This window comes from Rhineura floridana, chromosome 3 (assembly GCF_030035675.1).
Source record: "Rhineura floridana isolate rRhiFlo1 chromosome 3, rRhiFlo1.hap2, whole genome shotgun sequence".
Classification (NCBI taxonomy): domain Eukaryota; kingdom Metazoa; phylum Chordata; class Lepidosauria; order Squamata; family Rhineuridae; genus Rhineura; species Rhineura floridana.
This window is the reverse complement of record NC_084482.1, coordinates 139,192,334-139,218,172: the sequence shown is the minus strand read 5'-3', so window position 1 is coordinate 139,218,172 and position 25,839 is coordinate 139,192,334. Positions and strand designations below refer to the sequence as shown.

At 41.9% G+C, this 25,839-nt stretch overlaps 1 protein-coding gene across 1 annotated transcript in view; it reads right to left on the bottom strand.

Moving 5' to 3' along the window:
* Positions 1-277: 277 nt before the first annotated feature.
* Positions 278-25,839, bottom strand: part of SYN2 (synapsin II) — a 376,832-nt gene continuing 351,270 nt past the window's right edge. The window contains exons 11-13 of the mRNA XM_061621995.1: positions 9,714-9,774; positions 5,041-5,284; positions 278-1,075 (exon numbers count right to left, since the gene is read on the bottom strand). Coding sequence (XP_061477979.1) covers positions 940-1,075; positions 5,041-5,284; positions 9,714-9,774 — 441 coding nt within the window. The 3' untranslated portion in view covers positions 278-939. The remainder of the gene's footprint in view (positions 1,076-5,040; positions 5,285-9,713; positions 9,775-25,839) is intronic.

Genomic DNA, 25,839 nt, shown 5'->3' with positions numbered 1-25,839 from the left:
TATGATTTTATGCTTATTGCCAAGCATGCAGCAATGTTAAGTGTGTGGTTTCTGTTGAGTATTTTAAAACAGGATCGATTCTGGTTGATGAATAAGTGTGGCTAATTTGAGGTTAAAGAAAAATAATGCTTTACATCCCATTTGGATTGTTAGAAAAATCAGTACCACAGTGCAGACAAGTCCTGCAGAAGTGTGCTTACTGCCAGGCATAGAGCTTTGCATTTATTAGAAGGTAACACGGAACTATGGCTAACATGAGGTCATGCATGGTCTTTTACAAATCAAAAGTTACTGTTGACAGGCTGCAAATAACTGTATAACAGACATACGAGAATACAATAATATAGACACATAGCTCTATAACATTGGTTCATCCCAGAGTTTGCTCTTAACAGCGTATCAGAACATTCAGCTGATAGAAAACTTGCGAAGGGTAAAAAACTGCTTTAGTTTCTTCACAGGGTGAAAAAGGGTTAACAGGAAACACCAGGGTGAAGTTGTACACTAAAGCTCTGGGAGCAAGAAAGCAGGTTTAAAGACTGAACCCTTGCAGAACTAAATACCTTAAAACAAGCAAAACAAACAAACATGCAGTAGATTGAGCACTGGAGAAAACTCACAATGTAATGGTATGTTCTAATGATTTCACAAAGGAGAGTTGAGTGTGATGACCTAGTGCATTTAATGGTAAGGCCACAATATCACAGTTGACGAGGACTTTAAGCATTCTGCTGTATAGCTTTTCCTCTTGGCTTCTTTTTTCTAAATACCTGAAGTATATCTCATTATAGTCCCTTATCAAAAGAGTTTAGCATATTGCTTAATACAACACTTGTAACAGCAAAGTAGGGTCATTCACAAGGAAATTATGTTTGCAAAATGATGTTCACAGTAAACTCTGAAACGTGTTACAGACACATGAAACCAAACTCTATGTGGCTAATCAGAAAAGAGGCTGGCAAAGGATTTTCTCAAGTTTCGGATAGTTTCAGCTTTTGCTTCATCCTCATTCACAGATGATCGAAAGAAAGATGACTCAGTGAAGTTGAAGGCATTGGTCAAAGACTGTGATTTGCTGCAAGACAAAAAAAAAATACCCCCACAAATGTATGCTGTTAATTACAGGTAAAGCCACATGTCACAATTCCATTTATAATTTCATATAATGCAAGCAGGATATAAAGGCCCCTGCAATCATATCTCCTTCTCTAGTCACCATTGCTAGCTTTATCACAGGTGATCATGTGTTTGGGACAGAGAACAACTGGATGCAATCACCCCTGACCACAAAGACCAGCTGTTTAGCAGTATATGTGTGGTGCGAGGCTATTTCACACAAAATGTAACATCCTACACAGGAAAACTTCACAGAAATTCACACGAATTGAGTTGTACATCAGGGCACACACACAATTCTGGACAAGGGACACTCCAGGGACAATCAGGGACAAAGCAGGGACAAACAGTAAGAGTGCACAGATCTTATTGAAGTGAATGGGATGCGTAGCCTAATACTAACCATGTTTGTTTGGAAATCAGCCCCTTATTTCAGTAGGATTTGTTCTCCAAAAAATAGGAGTGCAGTCCTAAGGACTTAACTAAGCTTAACTCACATTCCTTTCAGTGGGATGTATGGGGCAATCCTAAACCACCTTCCCTGGAATGATATTTCTCAACTTCCTAGGACTAGTCTAAATGTAAGTAAACAGATTGTGGATAGTAGCAAATACTGTTTGGTTTTATTTATCCTTTAAAATCTAAGGTGAGTAGAACAAAAAAGCTATGACTCCTTGTTCTTCCTATACTATGCCTTAGCACAAGGCAACAATTCATAGCTATCGTGCTTTCAGCACAAACCTTTTGTTGAAAATCAGAGCAAGCAGCACTGCATGTACATTCAATCTTTCATTTCCATTGTACTTACGTTTAATATTCACTGAAAGGAGGGGGTGGAAAGGCAAAACAGGATTTCACTTGATTAGTAATTCAAAAATAAATGGCCTAATTAAATATTTATTCACGGCTGATAACCTGCACGCACACGTTAAGCAAAAGCACGTGGGTGAGAATGCAAGGCACATGCATGCCAAATAGAGAGTACAGTTAATCCCATTGGCAATTTGGATTTTTTTGGGATTTTTCTTTTAGTTTTGGAAATTAAAATATGCGTTGGAATAAACTTCTCACTCAGGCTGTGAGCCCATCAGGAAGGCTCAACGGCACATCATATTCATTTAGTTTTCAAGTGAGACCCTAACATGTGTCATGCCAGGAAATAAATGGTAAGGATGAGACATATTGATTCCAGTTAGGAGGGCAACTTCCCAAACCCTGACTTTGTGTTGGCATTTCCAGGGACATTACTCTGGCATGGCAGTCCCCTGGACTGGGATGCAAGCAGAAACTTTTAAAGTAACTGTATCTATCTATCTATGAATTCACTAATAGGCAAAAAAACCTTGCGGTTTAAGAACATACCTATAGCCAATAAATATTTCTATCAAACTTTAAAAAGCAGGGAAATTGGGCAGCTATACTGAATGCACAGAGGAGCAGGAGACCTGACCTCCTCTATGAGATATTGTACTGCCTGACAAATCAAGCACAATTTGGCTTGGTCTTTCACAGTCCAATCCACTTCCTGTGCAGCTTGGAAGAATTTGGTAATATGTGCCTCTGAGCATATGGCGAGTGGTGGCAACGCCTGCCATCTCCAAAGATGGAGAATTACATTTTTGTATATTGGTGTTCTTCTTACTTTGCTTCTTTTCTGTGTTACTACTGTTTCTACAGAGAATCTAATCTAGAAAATTATATTTCTCTCATTATTCATCCCAGAAATCTGTGTCAAATTTATTTTTATTAATTTCAAAGCCTTTTTATTGGTCAATGTTATATGATGGTGAAGATGGTCTTTTGTGTTTCAAACTGGAGGTTATGCTCTATTTCTATTTTGGGTATATTTATTCCCCCTTGCAGCTCCCTGAAAAGCCTCTGCAGAGGGTTGGTTTCCCTCCTAAAAAGTGTGGAATGGAATGTGGAGGGTTGGCAGGAGGCAAAGAGGAGTCAAGAAACTTTCCTTCCATGAGATCTTTCCTTAAGATCCAAGTTCAATTTTGAGTGATATCTTCTCTCACACAAATCCCTTGCAGCCAATCACCAATCTCTCCAGGAAGGCTTTTTTTTGGGGGGGGGCAGGAATGTGCAGGATGGGAGAAGACATGAGCTCTCTTAATTTAATTTAGTTTAGGATCCAAGTCATTGTGCTCACTCTAATTAATGGAGAGATTAATGTGGAAGATCCGTGGACACAATCACATGCATTTTTTAATTGGAATAACTATGGATGGGGGATTTGGATTGGGACTGAGGTAAAGGGAGGGGACCCTTTCTCCCCCATGGTATTTTCCTGTATTGAATCTCCACCCCCACCCCCCGCAAGCTTCTATTTGTCCTACGGGGGAAGTATACAGATAGTATACAGTTAAATCATCATCAAATTAATGTTTACATGTGTAACTGAAGGCATTTTAGAATTTGTATTGTATTAAGAATACTGCACTGTATTGTTCTACTCAACTGCTTTTTATTGTATTTTATACTTTGCTTATTGTTACACAGTTTCATTTGCTGTTGTTGCAAGCTGCATTGTGGCAAAGGCATATATTTTTATATAAAATATATTTTATTATAAAATCAATACATACTGGTCTTGTGATCTGTCAGCACATTATTTGCACCAAGTGTGTATGTTAAGGGGAATGTAAGTTGAGTAGTTAATGTGCATAATAACCGGCCACTGTGCATATTCACCAGGCCTAATATACACACTGTAATGCCATTGTTTCTTGCTACTGCTTTGCCTGTTGACATTGGATGCATTGCTGTTAAGGACTATAGATGCATGACTTGGAGTTGAAGTGTTAATGTTGTGGCTGGGCCACACATCGCAATGGAAACACCTTCAATAGGGACAGGTGGAACCGTTAAATCCTGCCTGATGTAAACTATATAGATATGACTGTGTGTACTCTGCATATCTGTGTATAGTGTGTATAAAAGCATTCCAATGTATCTAAGCTTCCAATATGACCATGTTTGAAGCAGACATTTAGGATGATAGCCAGAGTTTCTAGTGCTTTGGGGTGGCTTATGGTAACCAGATTATTTGGTTTTCCTGTTTCAGCAACAGTCATAAATGCAGGCATTTGGTACAGATAATAGCCCTATTTAGGCTGTTGGTACCCATCAGTCAGGGTTCTTGTTCCCATGGATGAAACCCTACTTGAGAAGAAGAGTCCCTTTCAGACTCATCTGAACAGACACGTGTTGCCAGAGGTCGGAGCTGGCACGGGTTTAAATGTCACAGGTACCAAATGGCTGAGTAGGGCTAATATTTCTTCCATTTCTGTGTCATCGGCCATCTGTAGCTATACAATAACAATTATGGATTCCACAGGTCAAAGCCTGCAACAGGAATAAATGATACATAACTTATTCCAAGTGCAGAATATGAGTTCCTCTATTTCTGCGTTTTGAATCCACTGGATGTAGTCCTACAAATGGAATGTATACTTACAAAGAACCTTGGAAGGAACATTTTTGTAAGAAAAACATATCATGGACTTTAAGAATAGTCTTTTAAACTGAAAATCTGTTGTTGTTTGAGTGGCTGCAAGGTTAAAAGTTTAAGCAGATAAGGCTTCCTTCTTTTCCTTAGCAGCTGTCTTACAGACAGCACAACCAAACATGAGTCAATGCCTTTTGGGGTGCTGGGGAGAAATAGAGGATGACACATTCTCAAATTTGGCCTCATATGAGCAAAAATCTGCATGTACTGCAGATTACCAGAGAGCTTTTCCAGCAGCTATTATCTTTGTTGGAAATTTTCCTGTTTCAGGTCAACCAAGTGCAAAGCTCTTACAAGGGTTAAAAAAAGGGCCCTACTTCCCCACAAAACAGGGGATTCGTACAGGTATTCAAACCTCTCTGGCAAAGCAAAGCAATATGAAAAAAGAATGGAGAAAATGAAGGCCTTACTTCAGTTGGGGATGTGACGGAGGCTTCTGTGGTGGAGCTGGTGAGGGCTCAGTCTCTGTGTCCGCTGGTGGCCCAGCACTTGAAGGACCTGGGGCCTGGGCACGTGGTTGTTGAGTTGCAGGGCCAGGTGGACGTGGAGGCAGGGAACTTGAGGGCTTTGCTGACTGCCCCGGAGGGAACACACGCTGTGGTTGCAATGGCTCCTGGCCTTGTGATTGCATTCCTTGGGGTTGCACTGGGCCCCCTAGGTTCGGTACAAGAAAAACTTCATAATGTATCAGTAATTTTGTACTAGCTCTTATATTTAACACTTACAAATATAAACCTAGAACCAATAAAGTTCAGTGTTGTTAGGATGGGGTAGCCAACTTTTTGCTGTTATTATCATTAGCCATAATTCTCCATAACTGGAAAGCTTGTAAACCTCCACACTGATACTGAGGTGGTCTAAGAAAAGGTATTGCTTTAGTAGTCACACCTCTTTTGAGAATATTAGAGGGCAACAGCTATCTAGACCAAGCTACATTAATTACAGCATTTCTCTTTCATCTCTGAACTTCCCTGATAATCAAGAAGTATTTCTAAGTTGCTCCATTAATTGAATGCAATGGGAGCTATACGTTTGCCTATTATAGCTTTCCATATGGCAATATAATCCAACACCACTGTTGCCTGTTACAACATCAGCCCAGGTTAGTTGTCCGCTTGCTAAATTTCAAGCTGTTTTGGGCTGGAATTGTTGTTGTGCATTTAAATGTTATCTAGAAGCACATATACTTCCAGTAGCTAGTCAGTGGGCCTCAAACAGCTATTCTGAAAAAGATGAAGCAAAATGCTGCTTTAGCAATAACCACTGTGTGATTATCAGGGAACAACAACCCACTGTAGCGCCATGTTTAGTAAGAACACAGCTGAGGCTAAACAGCAGATGCTTGAAAGTACCTTGAGTTCATCTCTTCAGCTACTACCTGCTCATTTTTTATATGCTGCTATCACTCTTTCGTTAAGTTGGACTACTGGAACTGGAGCCAATTTAGTCGCAGTAATCTTAAAGGTCCAATGTTCCGATCCAAAGTAGTTGAATTTAAATGAATTTATAGCTTGACATATTGTGCCAACAAATGACTGCTAAGGATAAGTTGTGCCCATTGTTGTACCACAACAGAGCATTACACCAGCACTGCCATTATGAAATTCCTTGGCTGGGACCCAAAGTAACATTAAATTAATTCCATTAGCCTAAGAGGACTTGAGACTTTTCCCTTCAAAAGCAGCCCTGTCCCATGTTTATAATATGGCATGAAAAAAAAATCTACAGAGCTAGAGAGGGAATGTGGTTCAGTGGTAGAGCACATGCTTTGCATTCAAAAGGTCCCAGGTTCAATCCCCAGCATCACCAGGTTGAGCTAGGAAAGACACCTGTCTGAAACAGAAGAGAGCCCTGTCAGCATAGACAATGCTGAGCTAGATGCCTCCATAGTCTGACTGGGTATAAGGCATCTTCCTAAGTCCCTTGTGCAAGTCTCATCAGCTATTTGGATCACAGCCTTTGTTTGCAAGGGCTTTCTCATTCACTTTGGGTGGCAATGATGGGGAGCTCTGTGCATGTAGAAAGGTGCAAGCACAGAAATGACCTCTCCAGCAAAGAGATGGGGAAACTCTCTCACGGAGAAATTCCATGTGTCCCTCAGAATGCACACAGTGCTCTGCATTGGAAATTGCAATCAAGGCAGACTGATAGGCTCAAAGGGTAAGACACATTCACTCAAATGAAACCATGCCTGCCCATGCAACATGGCATATAAAGGGGATGTGTAGATGAGAAGTTGGGATCATGCCTGCTGGCTCTGCCCCTAAGTGTCCTAATCTCATTAGGGCTTGAACAGACCTTAAAAGCTACACATGTAACCTAGCCTTTGTATGAATGTAGATCTGTTCACAAGCTTTACTGAATGTGTGCAGGACATAAGTGGAGCCAGCGGGTATGATTTCAACAGCACCCTTCACACATTCCCTGAACATGCCATGCAGCATAAATAGGGCTGATGCCTTTTTCTGAAGTAAGTTTGAAATCAGGAGGTTCTATAGTCAGTAGATTGAATGACTTTGAATTTGGGCTGCTTTATTGAGGAAGATCGGTTTGGCATCCTAAAACAAACATTCTTTAATTGTTTAGCTTTTCTTTGCTGAGTAGAATTGTTTTTTCTCCATTTGGATATTGAGGTTTATATGCCAGAAACTATACACTGAAGACAGATGTAACTTTTTTTTATTGCACATTAAGCTGTACAAGATATTTCACAAAATATATACTGCAGTCACACTTCAGCATTTGCTCACTTTCTTGCAGCTGGTTTGATACAAAAAGGCAACAATAATAATAAAAAAGCTTTTACAAAAAGAAAAGGGAAAAAAAACCAAACACACCAACCCTTGGACATTAATCCTAAACTGTAAAATATCAGTTCCCTATATCCCACAATATTCCACCTAAGCATGCTAGCATGCAGAGAGACATTTTGGCTTGCTTGCTATCTGTGGTAGGCAGTATTCAGTGTGTGCCCTTCTAAGACCTTTTGCAATAGATACATGGAACTCCTGCTGGGATGCAGTTCTTTTCTCTGCGGTCTGCACGCATGTGCACACACGCATGCACGCACGCACGCACACACACAGATCATAAACAATGCACAAAAGCATTTGTAAATATTCAGACTACTACATGCAAAAGAACACTCATGGCTTGATATTAAATGGCATTCAGTTAGCAGGTTCATTTCTTCACCTCAGGACAGGATGCTGTTTGTTCACACTTGGATTGAGATTTGGAGGTGAGGAGGGGTGTGCATGAACCTGATGCTGAAGGGGATGTACTCATTCTACACAATCAAAATTATCAGTGTGGTTATCCCACGAGATCACTAACCAGAAACAATGACCACAAAAGCAGAATGATATTATAATATACCAAAAATGGGCAGAACCCAGTGGCATGCCCAGCAAGCATTGAAATTGCTATCAAAAGCAGCCTGAAATTCTCAGCTCACTAGCCTGAATTTTTTTTAAAAAAACATAAAACAACAACAACAAAACACGTGAAAACTGACCTATACTTTTTGTTGGCAGTGTTTGCAAGAAAAATAAATTCAGACCTTGGAGGTGTTTCACAAGAAAACAGACTTGTTTGTATTAAACTAGGGACTACTATTTACCTTAGTATGGGACTTTAATTGACAAAATACAATCCTTTGCCTCGCTCACAGCTAGTTCTATAGTATGCTTGAATAGTGCATCTTTTAACGTTTACAGGCTAGATTTCCCATAACAATTTAACTGCCCTGCCTAGATATTGCTTGTAAGATTATGCACATAGCCGTTGGTTATGCGACAGTCATAAGCAATTATGGCTATAAGAAAGTTTTGCAAAAGGAAAACCCCTTGGGTCACCTTGCTTTATTATTTACACACACTTGAGTCACAAATGTGACATTCTGAGCCTAAACCTTTTTACTCCCTGTGTTTAATCTTTAATATATGCTGTTGCTTATGCTCAGAATGATAGATCAGTTCACAGCTGCATTGACTTGCATTTGAATTGCTTAGCCATAGCCTCACCTAATAAAGAACAGCACAGCCACATGTTGAGTCCATGTACCACACACTTTTAAAATGAAAATAATAAAAATTGTGGCTACTTCAATATTTAGAAAAGAAGGTGATGATTAATCTAGCAAGGCTTTTAATGGCCTTGTTGACTTCCTCTAACAAACAGCTGTAGCTCACCTGAATTTTGTAGATAAGGAATATCTGGTAAACACTTGCTTTAGTTTTGTACAAGACCAGATAGCTACTTCATAACCACTAGAGAAACTCTCTCACTAAACTTAAATACATTCAGTACCCTCACATTTTAATCAATATTGCACATAGGTGGCCCATTTTTATAGCACTGAGTCTAATAATCTAATGCAGATTTTTAATAAAAACTCTGCATTGAAAATACAAGATATTTTTGTATTCCTGGAAATAATTATTTAATATTTCATAGGAAATAAATAAAATAAAACACTAGTCTTTCATCTTACTGTAAGTATGAATGCAAACGTTAACAATTTTTATAAAATTATAAAAAGAAAGATACCTCATTCAACATACTATTAAATGAGACTTTTAAAATATTAGAATCACCTTTCTACATTAATCATGCAAATTTAAAAAAGAATTAAACATAACGCAGATACTCACAGAGTTAAGCAAAAATATTTAAATTTCAACCTGGTTTGGTTAGTCTTTTTACCCCACAATATAGAATACTTCAAAAAAATACTGTCTAACCATCCATGATATACAGTCGCACTGACTTGGCAGAGGCACAATTCTTGTACACCTTTGACAACAGCCCTGAATCACAAGTTATACAGAGAAACGTAAGTAAGCATTACAACACAAACATGAACAGATAAACAACCAGACAGTATAGTTGACACTGCATAGAAAAAACACAGTCCAGGTCAGCACTGAAACAATGCAAAAACTGCACAAAAACTGGTATTGTTTGATTCCTTTTTTTTTTTGGCTTTAACCCCCGCTTTTGGTCTCAATAATTTAAGTAGCCTGGACTTGTTTTGGTCCTACTGCAACGCCATTACAATCGAGAATGTACTGTAAACAACCTTGAGGAGGTGGTCGCTGGGGTGGGACTTTGTTTGGTTCTGGCTCCTTAAGTGATCCACTCTGCAAGATAAAAGAAAAAGAAAAAAGGAAAGCAAAACAGAGGAGAGGTTAAATGAGGAGGGGCTACAAAAGGAATCTCACCTAGGGGAAAGTTCTTGTTGCCAGTAGAAGAAGCTTCTTCCTACATCTTAAGAACTTCTTATCAAGCAAAAGCCATCTTTGAGGGCACATGGAATTTACATAGTATATTCTGGAGAAATATTGCATTTGAACTTCCCCAGACTCCCCTAAACAGAGTGTATGGAAAATTAAGTTAAACAGAAATTCTCTAGTAAAATTCAAAACAAAAACAAACCTAGATTCTATGCAGGTTGAAAGGGATGCCCCCAGCTAATTATTTCTTAGTTGAATTCCTTAGAACATTTCACTGTGTGTCTTAGACATTACATTCAACATGGTCAGCCAGGCCAAAAAGCATTTTTGGTTCATGTTCATTAATAGAAGGAACACAATACCTTGTGATTTGGGAAAATAACTATTGTTTTAGATGCCACAAAGCTGAATGTAGCCCCCAAATAATGTGTGACAGCTTACCAAAGGCTGAAAAATCTCCTGTTTTTGTTGCCTACCTACCTGCTAAACTGAATTTGGTTTGAGGGGTCAGAGGTTGTGAAGGCCTGAATAATTTCCAAGCAAACTTTGTCACAGGGCTAAACTAGACATTATGATAAATGCATAATTAGGAACCATCACTTGTTTTTTCTTTATTAATAGCAGGTCCGGTGGGGGCTTTTCACTGGGCCTGCTGCATATAGTAAGGAGAGGTGTAATCCTTCCCTGCTGCAGTTTTGACAAAAATGTCTCCCCGTACTACAATTATTCTTAGGGGGAAAAAACTCCCACTAGTGCCCTACCTCACATTCTATGAGGTACATCTAGCCACCAACTCATAATAACATATGAGGGAGGGGTGTGGACAATAAGACAGGGAACTGAACAGCCTGCTGCGCTGGAAAAGTTAAGAGTAAGTGGCAACCCTACTGAAAACCAACATAATCTTATACAACAAGGACAACTTTATGTGTTTGGTGATGGACAAACTGAAGAGGCATAGTAACTGCAACACATTTCTGATACACAGCTAAGAAAATTAGGTATTTGCAAACGTGGGTTGTAACACATTACATTTGTGCTACATGGAAAACACTTCATATAGGAAAATGAATATTTAGCATAAAAGTGACATGAATGTGTGTTCTGCCATGAGATTATGCAAGAACGTCTATGAAGCATTCAGACCAATCAAAGACTCTCCATAATGGACAGCAAAATGTACTCTAGACTACAACTGTCAGCAACAACGTGGGGAATATGCCACTTTTCTCTGGTGAAGGAGATGCTGCACGGCTGTGTGGCCTTTGTTGCAGCATCAAGTGGCACACAGGGACTTTCACCTATTCTGGCCTGTGGCTTGACATTATCTCCTCCACCAGATGAAGTCTGTTTAAGTGGGCAGACTTCTTGAACACAATGTTTTCAGGCGACTGAAGAAAATGGTAATTTGTTAGATATGGAGGTATTTGAAGCTACCAGATGGGAAAAACGGAGGGACTAATTAAATTTCTCAAATGTTCCCGAGTGTGATGAATATTCCATGTTTAAAATCTTTACCAAACCAACAGATCTGCAATCGAAGTTTAATATAGTCTCTCTCAAAGGAAATGCCTTTCTCTTAAATTAGGCTTCCCAGTATGCGAGCTCGTATTTCCTGCTCACTGCATTTCCTCAAATACATGCTTTGTTTAAGCATTTCGGAACCTTAATAGCCCTTGCACACTTTCCTACGGATGCACTTGCTGCCCTCTAATCAGTAACTACAGTTCTCCACTTCAGTGGCGTCACTAGGGTTGGTGTCACCTGGTGCGGTAACTCATGGTGTCACCCCCAAGGACCTCCTCCCGTACCAGACCATACAGAATCCTTAGTAATGTTTTTTGTACTAATGTTACTCATAAATCGTAATTCCCATATATCACTGAATGTAATGGCAATAGTAGTGACATAAACAACTAGCAAAATTAAAATTACACCTTTAAATTACAATATCATACGCACAGCTCAAATTCTTGCTCTTATTACTAATGGGAGTTAATTATCTTGCATATGCCCATAGTAAATTTTCAGATACTTTCAGACCCTCAGCAATTTTCAAGTGGTCTATGTAGAAGAAAGGTTTGGGAACCCCTGGAATAAGACACCTGCTTATGTCCCTATGCTGCTCTCTCCCCTCATTTAGGTGCCTGGGATGCATGCGTGTGGACACACCTCCTTACAATTATGGAAAGTGATTCTTAATAATAAGTCTCCAGACACAAAGTTACATAGGTATTTATCAGCTGTTTTGTAGAAAATTCAGAGCTGCAGGGTCCCTTCATGATAGTTACAGCCACGTACACCCTTGTTTGCTCCTGGATTAAGAATGAGATCTTTGTTAATGCATTCTCTCACAACAACAAACATCTCTAGGAGCCAATCAGCATGAAAGTGGAGAGCATTAGCAACTGAGAAGAGTCTTCTCAGTGGCTGACTCACCTCCTTTCACTCTGATTGGCTCCAATCTGCAGAAAAGGCAAGGAAGCATATTAGAAGACTCTTCTCAGTGACTAACACACTCCCTTTTCATGCTGATTGTAGGATGCTTGGAGACATAGTGACCCTGCTCCCGAAAAAGCAGAGGGACTAAGATCCCCTGAGCGACTACCCTCCTGGTGCTTATGGACATGACCGTAATATATTTTGTGACGTGCAAGTTCGATATTATTTATTAAGTGTGTTTAGGATTACACTGATGGCATTCCCAAATATGTACTTTCACACAAACTTTGGTTTTCCATAACACAATGTTTGTCTAAGCCTCCACACTTGGGGGGGCACTACTTGCACACCCCTTCCATAAGCACATCAAAGTTGGATACACACCTGAACCGGGCACTCAAAAAAAAAAAGGTAATTACAGTGGCTGAGTAGATCTTGTACAGTGGTTATACTGACTGGGCAGCCACTGTCCTTCATATTTTACAAAATACTTTTTCCTATACAAAGATTAAATTTCTGTGTATGAAAAAGTAATATATGAAGTGGTCTCAATAGTGAGAAAAGTAAACAAGTGAATGGTGATCCAAATGTTTTTCCTTTTCACGTTATGAAGCTAGCTGCCCGATGATGTATCACCTTCGCTACGCATGCAGCGTAGACTGAAAAAACAGCACCCAAGCCACCATTCAATACGTGCACATGTTCTTTCCTACATGAATCTACAGGTCTCAAAAAGTAATGTGTGACAAAGTCCTCAAACACCTTATAACATGCCTGAAGCATGGTCTCTTGTTCTACCAGCATGCCTTCACACCATCACTTGGCCAAAACATAAGGATCGGTAAATTGCTTTTAGGGAGGTTCACAATTATGATTTCCTATTTATTTAATCTAAAAATATTTAAAATACATAAAAACAGCCAGCGGAAGATATTGGAGAAATATAAAATAAATACAAATAAAAAAGGGGGGGGAGGTGAAGAGACCTTAAATGTGCTACTCACCATCTCTCAGCCTATCCTCCCCTCAGGATGAAAACAACGGAGAACCATGACCACCCCCAGGAAGAAGGGCACACTTAAAATGTAGAGGAAAAAATCATCTACAACCATAGTGTGAAATCAAATACTTATTGGGACACAGTATGAAGAAATATTTATATAAACATGACTCTCAAATATGTTTATGAATTACACAATCTGTAAATATAATCCGATGTTTGTTTACTCAGAAGCAGGCCCCAATGTATTCAATGGGGCTTACTCAAACTGGGAAGTGTGCAGAGAACTACAGCCTCAAGTGATAAGGAACTTGTTCTTTCAACTTGTTCTTTTAAGTTGAGACCTTATCCAAGTCTGAGTCTGTGTTGGAATTGCTTTTTAATATGTTTTTAAGCCTTTTCTTTTTTTTTAAAAAAATATTTTTTAAAAGCTTTTAAAAAATATTTTCAAATATGTTTTAATATATTTTAAAGTCTGTTTTTATGATGTTTTAAAGTGCTTGTTGTGCTTTTGTTTGCCGCCCTGGGCTCCTACTGGGAGGAAGGGCGGGATATAAATCAAATAATAAATAAATAAACTTCATTCACCCAACCCAAAATTCAGAATCATGCCTCTTTAGGCTGTTTTCCAACTGTTTATTCTTGCTTTATGGTTATTGGATTTTAAATGGCTTTATTTCTTGTTGTGAGCTGCCTTGGTTTCCAACCCTACCTCACAGGGTTGTTGGAAAGACTACACACACACACACACTGCAGATGTATAAATACATACAGCCCATATAATAGTTTATTGTCAAACCAGTTGGTCATTGCAGAAAAATCAGTATAAGTTTTTAAAAAATCAGTATTCGTTTCCTACAGAATAAAAACTGAAATACCTAAATAAGCCCTGACTACTTGCTTTAAAATAGGACTGGAGGAGGGAGGGTCAGAAAGACAACACAAACACAATTCTTTTTTACATTCACTCCAAAGTCCCATTGATTTTCAGCACATTCATAACCATGTCTACTCAAAAGTAAATCCTATTGAATTCAATGGGATTTACTCTGGACATATGGAATTAGCAATGCTTTTACCTCCACAAAAGCAAGTATTGGGAAGGTTTTGAAAACACTGCCCAGGATCTGACTCCTACACACAAGAGGGGAAAAAACTGAAATGTATATACTTACCCAATTTATGAGATTTTCAGATAAACGGGGGGGAACCACCATTTTCTGGCCTTGCAATGAGGTTTACTAGACACTGCCACAGGTCAAACAAACACTTCACTGATTGGCTGCAATCCTGAATGGGCGGGGTTAAAGCTACAAAGTGCTATACAGTAGTTTAAAAAAGATTTAACAGGGGCGGCTGACGTTTTTATGTATTTCTCGAGAACCAGACCACCTAGAAACTTAATTTTTTTAAAAATTAAAGCTGAGAGTCACCCCCCTCTGATGGTGTCACCTGGTGCGGTCCGCACCCCCCACACCCCCTAGTGATGCCACTGCCCCACTTGTATCAGGCACAGAGCCCTTCTTTACCAAACACCCATCTGAACCGGCAGACACCTAAAGCCAATCACACAGCCACGCTGCACTTGCTGATGAATCTATCTTCTTAGGCCAAATGAAAGGAAATTAAATAGTACATGTTTTTAGGGTGATAGTTTTCATTTTTTTTTTTTTTTACAGTAGATGAAGTATTCCCTTTCCGGCATGTGCCTATCAGACAGAGCAATGAAGACTTGAATTTTAAAAGTTGTTTGAAAACCAGTTTTTTTTAACTTTCTCAAACTGTTTGCTATCATTCAGCCAAGGTTTCTAAGGAAATTTAGTGTTCTCACAAAGCCACACATACACTAGATGTTTCAGCAATCCTATACTCTGATCACATGGATAAGAACAGCTTGCAGGGATTACAGCACTTGCCCAATGGGAATACCCTTTCTGCTTTGCAGCCAGTCAGTTATAATCCCATTATAAAAGGTTTTTACCAACTACTGGAAGTTTAGGTTGTATCAGGGGTGGCCAAAACACCTCTAGGTGAATTGTTCTGCAGCCATGTACCTGCCATGCCTGAGGAATAGATAGAATGCATAGGTTCTGATTTATGAGTATCATCATTAGTTGATGATTTCATGGCCACGGAACTTCAAATCACATTCAGACATGCAAACATGGACATGGACTCAAAAACGATCTCATGTATGTCTCGTCACAGATGGAATACAGTATGCTTGGTTTACAAATAAAAGTGATTCCCTGCTAGAACTGTCACTGGAATGCCCAAAATGTTCCTGTGGTATTTTGGTGTTATACCCAATCTAGTTATCAATGGAAGATCCAACAGAAGTCCTGAATACCTAAGAGGGAACTAATATAAAAGAGACAGTGCAGATAATACATAATGCCCTCTGAAATGCATGCATGTTCAATTTATTATGAAGAAGAGACAAGCCAAGTCTCTTGGCTTTACATCCTAAACACAGTGCTTGCATGCCCAGACTGACATGAGCAAGAAAATCCTTAAAATTTGGCTCTAGAGGATAGTTCATTGAATTTATCTGAGTGAACAAGGCCTGGGAGGGTAAATTGTTTTTATTACATTTAAACTGAGTCAGCTTCTTGTTAATTATGAATATTATATCTACTCTTGACATTTGCAGAATGTCTGCCCAACCTAACCCTTAAATATCAATAGCTATAATACTGTGCTTTAAGCCTAGCACTGCCAGGATTACAGTGACTGAAGCTGCCCATATTCTTTGTTGTGAGGTTTGCCTAATAGCCTGGTGCTGTGAGACTGCTTAGAGATTACCAGGGTCGGCTCCAGGCATGCGCGCCCCCTACCTGTCTAGTCTTTACCATTGCCCTTAATGAAGACGGCGGCCGCGGTTTCCTTAAGGGGAATGAAGCCTCCGCCACCATCTTTGTTGATGGCGCACATCTCTGCCATCAACTAAGATAGTGGCAGCGGCTTCAGTACCTTAGGGAAGCTGTGGCCACCATCTTCATGAAGGCAATGCTAAAAAGCCGGCTGACAGGTAAGTGGGGGGCATGGATCGCAGAAGGGGAGCGGAGGGCCCCTCAGGGTCTCCTGTAGCTCCGGGGCCCTCGGGCCAATGCCCAACCTGGCCGCCCTTTAGAACCGGCCCTGGACATTGCTCACATGGTTTAGCTTAAATGACCCATACCAGTGCTGTAGTAGGGAGAGTCCACAGAAAAGGGAGAGCAATGCAGTTCACCAACCAGTGTTAAAAAAAATTCATGTTAGCAGAAAGTGTACATAAAAATGAATATATGAGTGAAAATAACATACAAAAATGCATTATATGATAAGAAACTGCTGGCAAAAATGTGTACACTAGTAAAAACTACCTACAAAAATGTGTTTATTAGGAGAAATTTGCACTATGACATTGGAGAATTTTCATGAGGATTAAAAAAAACCCCGCAAGTTGTTGCAGAAATGTGGAGAACTGATTTTAAGATTGGAAATGTGAGAAACTGAGAGAACCGAAATGGACAGATCTTTCCATCCTTTGAGAACTAGTATCACATGTAAGGGTAAATCATTGGTTTTTATTAACATCTTCCAGTCTAATGTATTTCGGCTTAGCAGTTTCTCGTTGATCGAGAAGAGTTTCAATTGAATTTTTCTGTGCCTTTTCTCGAGGAAGGCTTTTGGTATTAGGAACAGAGAGGTTACACTATTGAGACCTTGCGTTAAAAGAGCCTCATGATTTGTGTGCATAGAGGATACACATAAACTAAGTGTTAATTTACAAGATCTTTTGTTATATGGTTTCTTATAAATGGCAAAGAATTAGATTAGAGACTTTAAATCTTCGAGTTCCTGTGTCATGCTTTTTCATTATTCATAAAGTTCAGTTGCAAACAAACAAAACACACACAAATAAAAGTAAAGAACTAAGCTATTTATCTTGCTGTCATATAATAACAGCTCCATCTGCTGGTGTATTAAGCCAGCAGATATGCTTGCAACCAGGGCTGTGGAGTCGGTATGCCAAACCTTCGACTCCGACTCCACCCAAAATTGCTTCCAACTCCACAGCACTGGAAAGGGCTGTAAATGTCTTTTTAAATTGGAAGCTCTCGTAGGAGAATTTTTATTGCTGCCTGTAACCCTGTCTGTAAATATTATGCATATTGGAGCAAAAAATCTTAATTTCACATATACGCTCATGGGGTCTGAACTGGCGGTGACCGACCAGGAGAGAGACCTCGGGGTTGTAGTGGACAGCACGATGAAAATGTCGACCCAGTGTGCGGCAGCTGTGAAAAAGACAAATTCCATGCTAGGGATAATTAGGAAAGGTATTGAAAATAAAACAGCCGATATCATAATGCCGTTGTATAAATCTATGGTGCGGCCGCATTTGGGATACTGTGTACAGTTCTGGTCGCCTCATCTCAAAAAGGATATTATAGAGTTGGAAAAGGTTCAGAAGAGGGCAACCAGAATGATCAAGGGGATGGAGCGACTCCCTTACGAGGAAAGGTTGCAGCATTTGGGGCTTTTTAGTTTAGAGAAAAGGCGGGTCAGAGGAGACATGATAGAAGTGTATAAAATTATGCATGGCATTGAGAAAGTGGATAGGGAAAATTTCTTCTCCCTCTCTCATAATACTAGAACTCGTGGACATTGAAAGAAGCTGAATGTTGGAAGATTCAGGACAGACAAAAGGAAGTACTTCTTTACTCAGCACATAGTTAAACTATGGAACTTGCTCCCACAAGATGCAGTAATGGCCACCAGCTTGGATGGCTTTAAAAGAAGATTAGACAAATTCATGGAGGACAGGGCTATCAATGGCTACTAGCCATGATGGCTGTGCTCTGCCACCCTAGTCAGAGGCAGCATGCTTCTGAAAACCAGTTGCCGGAAGCCTCAGGAGGGGAGAGTGTTCTTGCACTCGGGTCCTGCTTGCGGGCTTTCCCCAGGCACCTGGTTGGCCACTGTGAGAACAGGATGCTGGACTAGATGGGCCACTGGCCTGATCCAGCAGGCTCTTCTTATGTTCTTATGTTCTTATGAATATGTGCTGATCTTGGCATCACAGCATTTGTCTTCATCTGGGTCCCGTGTCATACACTGACACACAAAATGTTTTCCATCTTGAGTTATGGTGAAATGCTCAAATACAGCTGACTTCATGGAAAGCTTCTTTGACATTGTGAATTTATATTTTAAAAAATTTGTCAATCAAAATTTATTTTGAAGTTGGAGTCGGTACATTTCTACTGACTCCGACTCCAGCCAAAATTGCTTCTGACTCCGACTTCATGACTCCGACTCCACAGCCCTGCTTGCAACAACCCTGTCTGTAAATATTCTCCTGCATCCTACTGTCTGCACCAGCAGTGGCTACATTATAGCAGTGTATATGTGTGTGCTGGATTCTCTCAATAAAGTTGTTTTGGGACTGTCATTATTCACTCTCTCCTAGCAGGTCCCCCTAAACTAAAGAACCTGGCAGCTCTTTCCCTGGAAAATAAGAGATCACCTGAAAGGAGTCTGCCCTTCCACATCATAAGAACCACCTGCTGGATCAGCCAATGGCCTATCTAGTCCAGCATTCTCTTCTCACAGCGGCCAACCGATGCCTGTGGAAAGCTTGCAAGGAGGACCTGAATGCAAGAGCACTCTCCCCTCCTGCAGCCTTATCCTCCATGAACTTGTTTAATCCTTTTAAAAAGCCATCCAAGTTGGCGGCCATCACTGCCTCTTATAGGAGCATATTCCATAGTTAACGGTGAAGTACTTTCTTTTGTTTGTCCTGAGTCTTCCAACATTCAGCTTCATTTCCCAACACTACACAAAGGGCACCTGGTGTTGAAGTGTGGAGGGGCAAAGAAAAAAATAGATAGGAAGTAATGAGCAGTTTCTGGTCTGCATGGTTTCTTTCAATATGGCCAGCTCTGTGTTTTATTGTAAACTTGTTGCAATATTTTCAATGTCAGCTTATTATGAGAAATGGAAAGGGCACTTTTGGGTTAGCTACTGTGGCTCCTATGAGATGCCATGCAAGAGCAATGGCAACAGATAGGCTTTGCGCTGACATAAATTTATAACCTGTCCCCTTGATTTGGTACCAGAATACTAATGACAAGATTCTGAGACCTTGGTGCAGGAGTTCAGATAGTTTGTCTGTTAGACAATTCCAAGAGTGAAACTGTTAAACTGTTTTATACACAATTAGGATATGTGTGTGTGTGTGTAAGTAATTGTGGCACCAGCAAACCACCAATTCCAAGCACTGAATAAAGCACTCACTAAAATCCAGTGCTTTTATATATATATATATATATATATGCATGCATACGACATAACAGGACTTGCAGATATCCTCGTGCAAACGTTTAATGTCAGGAATCCAGATGGACACAAACAGGTCAGTTTGATTTGTCATACTTTATGTCTTCATTTATTCAGCTAACATCAGTTGAGCACAGTTTGAGGACGTCAAAGACACTGGATAACAGTCCACAGGTACTTCAACAAGGATTGCAGAATAAGCACAAATAAAACTTCCTTCTGGCTGAATCAGTTTTGAAATTTATCTTATAAACCCTCAATATACTAGTTGAATTTGCTAAAATTTGTCACTAAAAACAGAAGGAAAGGACTTTTTCCAACATGAGAGGAACTTCCACAAGATGGTGCTATAATCTGAAGGGAAAAATGCATAATTTTGGAGACGTTGTTTTCAGAAAGGAGGCTGAGAATAGTTTTTAGCCTGGAGGCTTCCTCCACCAGTATGAGGGAACAGATTTTCTTCTCAGAATGGTGCTGGGACAGATATGCCACCTGCCTGAACAGCAGCTGATGCGTGGGTTTTTAGGAAGCTACATAATTTTACATAACAAAGCTCGCTGCTGAGCTGTATTATTGTTAATACTGAGAGCTGATTGATGCTACGGAAAAGGGTAAGGAATAAAGACAGACTTTTGAATGAGAACAAGTGTCCCTACGACCTTTGATTTTCAAATTCTGTAACTTGAAAACCCCCAAACACAGTTCATGTTACTAAAGAGTACACCAAAAACTATTAATTTATTTGTATGTGCTCCTAAGAAAATGAATAGTCAACCCTAGCAATCACTTGGTGCAGCTAGGTAATCTTAGATCAGGGCTGGAGAAACTCTGGCCCTCCAAATATTACTGAACTACAGCTCCAATCATCCTTGGCTATGCTTGCTGAGGCTTATGGGAGTTGCAGCTCAGCAACATCTGGAGGGCCAAAGGTTCCTCACCTGTTTTAGACCCTGGACTTAATGATTTATTCCCCTGCCTTTAGATGGTTCTGTATATTACTTCAGTTTTGAAAGGTGCAATTTACATTTCTTTTTCTCTACTCCGACCTCGCCATTCCATGCTTTACAACTGTTTGAACATTCCTCATATGTTACAGCAAAAGAACAACAGTTTGCCATCCCCGATGCAAAAAAGAAATGCTTCTAGCACATGTCATTTCACATTTTAATCTTCTAAAACCATAGCACAATCATGCCAACACGAATTAAATGGGGGTTGCCTCTGCTGTCCTGCTGCTAAACACATTTACTTGACAATAAGCACAGAAAAGGACAATATATTTTTGCAGTAAAGATGATAAATTAGCATCTGTCACCATGTACATGCCTAGTCAGCCATCCCTTGTATATAGAACATCTTTAAAAATAAGAAGAAAGGATTCTGTGATGACCAGTATCAGCCCTAGTGGGCCCTGGTATATACATACCAGCCCAGGTGCTGTTTGCCACTGCCACCATCATCTGGTGCTCTGTGGGTGGTCATTTGGGAGAGGGAGGCTGGACTGTGGGGCCCTGGACTTCAGCCCTAGCTGCAACATGGCTTGCAATTTACTCTACATCTATCAGCATATTGTTCTCTATTTTTGTATGTTTTGGATGATTGTAGAAGCAGAGGTTTTCATCCTTGCTGCTGTTGCTTGTATTGTTCTCACAATGGGCACTAATACATGTAGTCTATCCTTCATCTAGAGCAGCCTTTCCCAACCAGTGTGCCTCCAGATGTTGTCGGACCACAATCCCCATCTTTCCTGACCATTGGCAATGCTGGCTGAGGCTGATGGGACTTGTGGTCCAACAACATCTGGAGGCACACTGGTTGGGAAAGGCTGATCTAGAGTGTTAAATTGAGGCAGAATCCTGAACAGACAGTTATGTGTCCAGAGTTCTCATGTCCAGAAGGTAGGAAAATGGCCTGTCCTGGATGGGGTTGCTCTTTCCTTGAAGGACCAGGTCCACAGCCTGGGGTACTCGTTGATCCAATGCTGTCACTGGAGGTTCAGGTGGCTTCAGTGGCTAGGAGTGCCTTTTTCCAGCTCTGGCTCGTTTGCCAGTTTTGCCCCCTTTTGGACAGAGAAGATTTGGCCACCGTGCTCCATGCTCTGGTAACTTCCAGACTGGACTATTGCAATGTACTCTACGTGGGGCTGCTCTTGAAGATGACTCGGAAACTTCAACTGGTCCAAAACGCAGCAGCCAGATTACTGGTGGAGGTTCCTTTTAGAACTCATATGTTGTTGTTATGTGCCTTCAAGTCGATCACGACTTATGGCGACCCTATGAATCAGCAATCTACTCTGTTCATAGTGTTTTCATGGTAAGAGATATTCAGAGGTGGTTTACCATTGCCTTCCTCTGAGTTTGGATGCATCTTAGTCTGGTGTCTCAGCTTTGACCTTTCCGCCTTGGGTGCCCCTGCTAGGAGTCTAGCCTCTTGGTCTAGACTCCTGATACCATTGCTCTCAGCTTCTTCAACACTCTCAAACCCCCTCACCACGTTAAGGTGTGCATCCTAGAGGGGGTGAATTCATATAACCCCTATTTTAAAACAGTTGTATTGCTTGCCAGTTCATTTCTGGACTCAGTTCAAGGGGCTCATGTTAGTGTTTAAAGCCCTAAACAACTTAGGTCCCAAATAGCTGAAACACCACATCCTCCCTACAGAGTCTCACAGGTATCAGCAGAGGGGGCCCTTTTGGTAGTTCTGCCACCCTTTGAAACACAGGGATTGGTGGCCCAAGAGAGAGAGAGCATTCTCTGTGGCAGCCCCTAAGCTGTGGAACTCCCTCCCCACCAAGGCGTGTCTAGCAACTTCATTGTACAACTTTCAGTGAATGTTGAAGATGCACTTCTTTCAAACTTCTTTCGAACATTCCTTCGACATCTGAGATGTATATTTTTAGGACCCACCCTGTCTTCTGTGATTCTAATCATCATCATCACCACCACCACCACACTGGAGTATATTTGGACCCCAATGAGATTTCCATAGGAAGGATGATGTAACTTTGTCCCTCAGATACCATTTTTATGTATGCTGTCAGCCAGGGCCGGCTCCAGGCATACCGGGGCCCTTGGGTCTCCCCACCCCCTACCTGCCTGTCTCCTTTTACCATTGCCCTTAACAAAGATGGCGGCCACGGTTTTCCTAAGGGAATGACGCCTCCGCCACCATCTTTGTTGATGGCACGCATGCGTGCTACGTGCGCGCTTCTCTGCCATCAACTCAGATGGCGGCAGGGGCTTCAGTACCTTAGGGAAACCCTGGCCGCCATCTTCGTTAAGGGCAATGGTAAAAGACAGGAGACAGGTAGGTTGGGGGCATGGGGGGCCACGGATCGCGGAAGAGGAGCAGAGGGGTGGCTGAGGGCTCCCCTGTAGCTCCAGGGGCCGTTGGGCCAGTGCCCCACTTCTACTTGACAGTACCAAAGGATCCTGAGCAAAAACCCCACTTATTCAGAGGAGGTAGACTTTTTCTGAGCAGTAACTGCTGGCCCCTTCCCCATGCACATTGATTCAACAAAGGTGAACAGCTGCAGGACTGGGGGACTGGAGAAGACCTGCCCTGGGAGTGTGTACCTGAGCATCTGGGTGTTTGCTTGCTCACTCCTCTGGGTTGCTGCCTCTCGAGACAGCTGAAGTCCCTGGTAAGTGCTGCAAGGACTGGGAACCCCTGCCTGACCCTGACTCCAGAGAGACTGCAGTCAATCTTGCAGCCTCTTGCATCAGCTGCTGGCTGGGTCAGGGGGCATAAAAGCCCAGCTGCACTTGGGGGGTGGATCTGCCGCTGGTGGGGTTGCCACCGAAGGGGGCCATCCCTTGGGGAGCCCCGAGGGCAAGGGTGCTACCCCCTTCTATTTTTACAAAACACCAATCTTGAGGAGATTGGTAATGGGGAGGGTGTATGACGCATGTGTAGTTCCTGTGCAGGGTGAGAGCCTGTGCAGGGTGAGAGCCTGTGCAGGGTGAGAGCCTGTGCAGGGTGAGAGCCTGTGCAGGGTGAGAGCCTGTGCAGGGTGAGAGCCTGTGCAGGGTGAGAGCCTGTGCAGGGTGAGAGCCTGTGCAGGGTGAGAGCCTGTGCAGGGTGAGAGCCTGTGCAGTGAACTGAACGACAGGAGAAAGTTGCCAGATGTCTTCAGAGTGAGAGTCTGTAATTAGCAGGAGGCTGGCTCTCCCTGGGTGTGAGATGGGGGGGGGAGAGGAGTAGATGTGCCCTGTGTGAAAAATATTGAGTAGGTCTAACTGTTCCCAATTCTGTCAGAGGCCTACTGGAATAATTGGTTCAAGTAGGTTTTGTTGGTGGGCTCTTGTTGGGTTCATATCAGGCATTTAGGAGGAGTTTTAGTAAGAAGGAACATGGGTGATGCCACCCCAATTTCAGTGATCATGGGTAGAGGGGGGTATAGCCATAGAAGATGAGGGCAAGGCTATCTGCGCCTTGTTCCTCGCTCCCACTCCTCTCATGGACGGGTTCCTCACTGGCCTGGCCTGCGTGTGTTGTTTAACGTCAGATCGGTACAGAATAACATCACACTCATCCACAATTTGATCATGGATGAAGGTGACGATTTGGTATGCATTACAAAGACCTGGGTGGGTGAGCTGGGAGGAGTTGATCTAACCCAGCTGACAAAGTGTCAAGGCGAGTTAAGCAGCAGAGCGAAAAGAGGGTAAGTAGCTCCCATTTATTTCATTATTTAATTGAATTAAAACAGCTCAGAGCAATAAGTAATAAGGGCAGCCTACGGTCACCCTGAGCTAGGAGCCAAATCCTGAAAGAACCTAGGAGAAGGAATCCTATAGAAAGCTAGTTTTCAACACCACCCTAGCAGGAAAGCTTCAGGGGACACTATAGACAAGGCTAAATTCCAGTTGGAGAGAAGGGGAAAAAGGAAACTCCACCAATACCTGCAGGGAGAGAGTCAGCTTAGTCTTTGCTAAAAAGGGCAGCTTTAGCCTTCCTTAAACACAACCACAAGCTCTGTTTCCCTAGGTTAAACAAAGGTCAGGCTGTTCTAGGTGGGAAAACAACAAACAAACAAAAAGACTTGCCTGGAAGTTGCAGCCCCCTTGCTTAGATTAAAAGCAGCCAAAAGCTAGTCTAGTTTGTCCAGGCCAGAGTGCAAGGCACCACTTAAAACTGCAGGGGAACTTGCACTGATAAAAGTGGTTGTTGTCAGCAAATAAAATAAAAATAGAGTAAAAGCTAGTTAACCTTTCTTAGTACCACTAGTCAAACAGCCCCACCCCTCGCTAAGGAAGGAAGCCTGCCTTCAAAGGAAGGAAGCCTGAGATAATCCTAAAGAGTTAAGCCCCAGCTGATAGTTGAGCCATCAGCCTCAATTAACACATCATTGGCTGGCAGCAGTAGCTGGGAGGGACCAGCCACACATAAATTCAGAGCACCCTAGCAAAGGAGCCTGCTCCACGAGCTAGAGGGAGCCCCAGCTCACAAAGCGTCAAGGTGAGTTAAGCAGCAGAGCGAGTTCGGCAGCAGGGTGAGGAGGCCAGGCCCCCCCCACTCTGCCTGTCTGTTCCCTGTCCTCAACTAAACCGTAGTTTCCAACCCATTGATGTAATAAACCTTAAACAAAACTATGCAGGTAAGAAGCCAGCAGGGGTGTGGGGGCTTTCCAGTGTTTTGCACTGCCTGTAGCATGTACGACTATCTGCCTGTTGGACAGAAGTCATGGGTGTGCTCTTGGTGCAATGAGCTCCTAGCTCTCCGGGAATTACTTCATTTCCTTGAGGCCAAGGTGGCTGACCTGGAAAAGCTGAGAGAGGCAGAGAGGTGTGTGGAGGAGGCCTTCAGGGACGTTATAGCTGTGTCCCACTCCAAGGATGATAGCTCTTCTGCTATCATGGAGAACGATGGTCTCAGGGAAGGAGAGCATCCAGCTGAGGAAGAGGGAAACGATCCCTTAGAAGGGACCCATTCCTTGGGGGATGAGCAGCTATCCTCTCGTGCTGAGGATATATCTCCAGGGGGTGGAGGGATCCTTGTAGTGGGTGATTCGATCATTAGGAACATAGACAGTGAGGTGTGTGATGGGCGTGCAGACCACAAGGTGTTTTGCCTGCCTGGTGCGAAGGTTGCGGATATCGCCCATCGTTTAGATAGTTTGGTAGACAGTGCTGGGGAGGAGTCAGTGGTCGTGGTGCACGCTGGCACCAACGACATGGGAAAATGCAGCCGTGAGGTCCTGG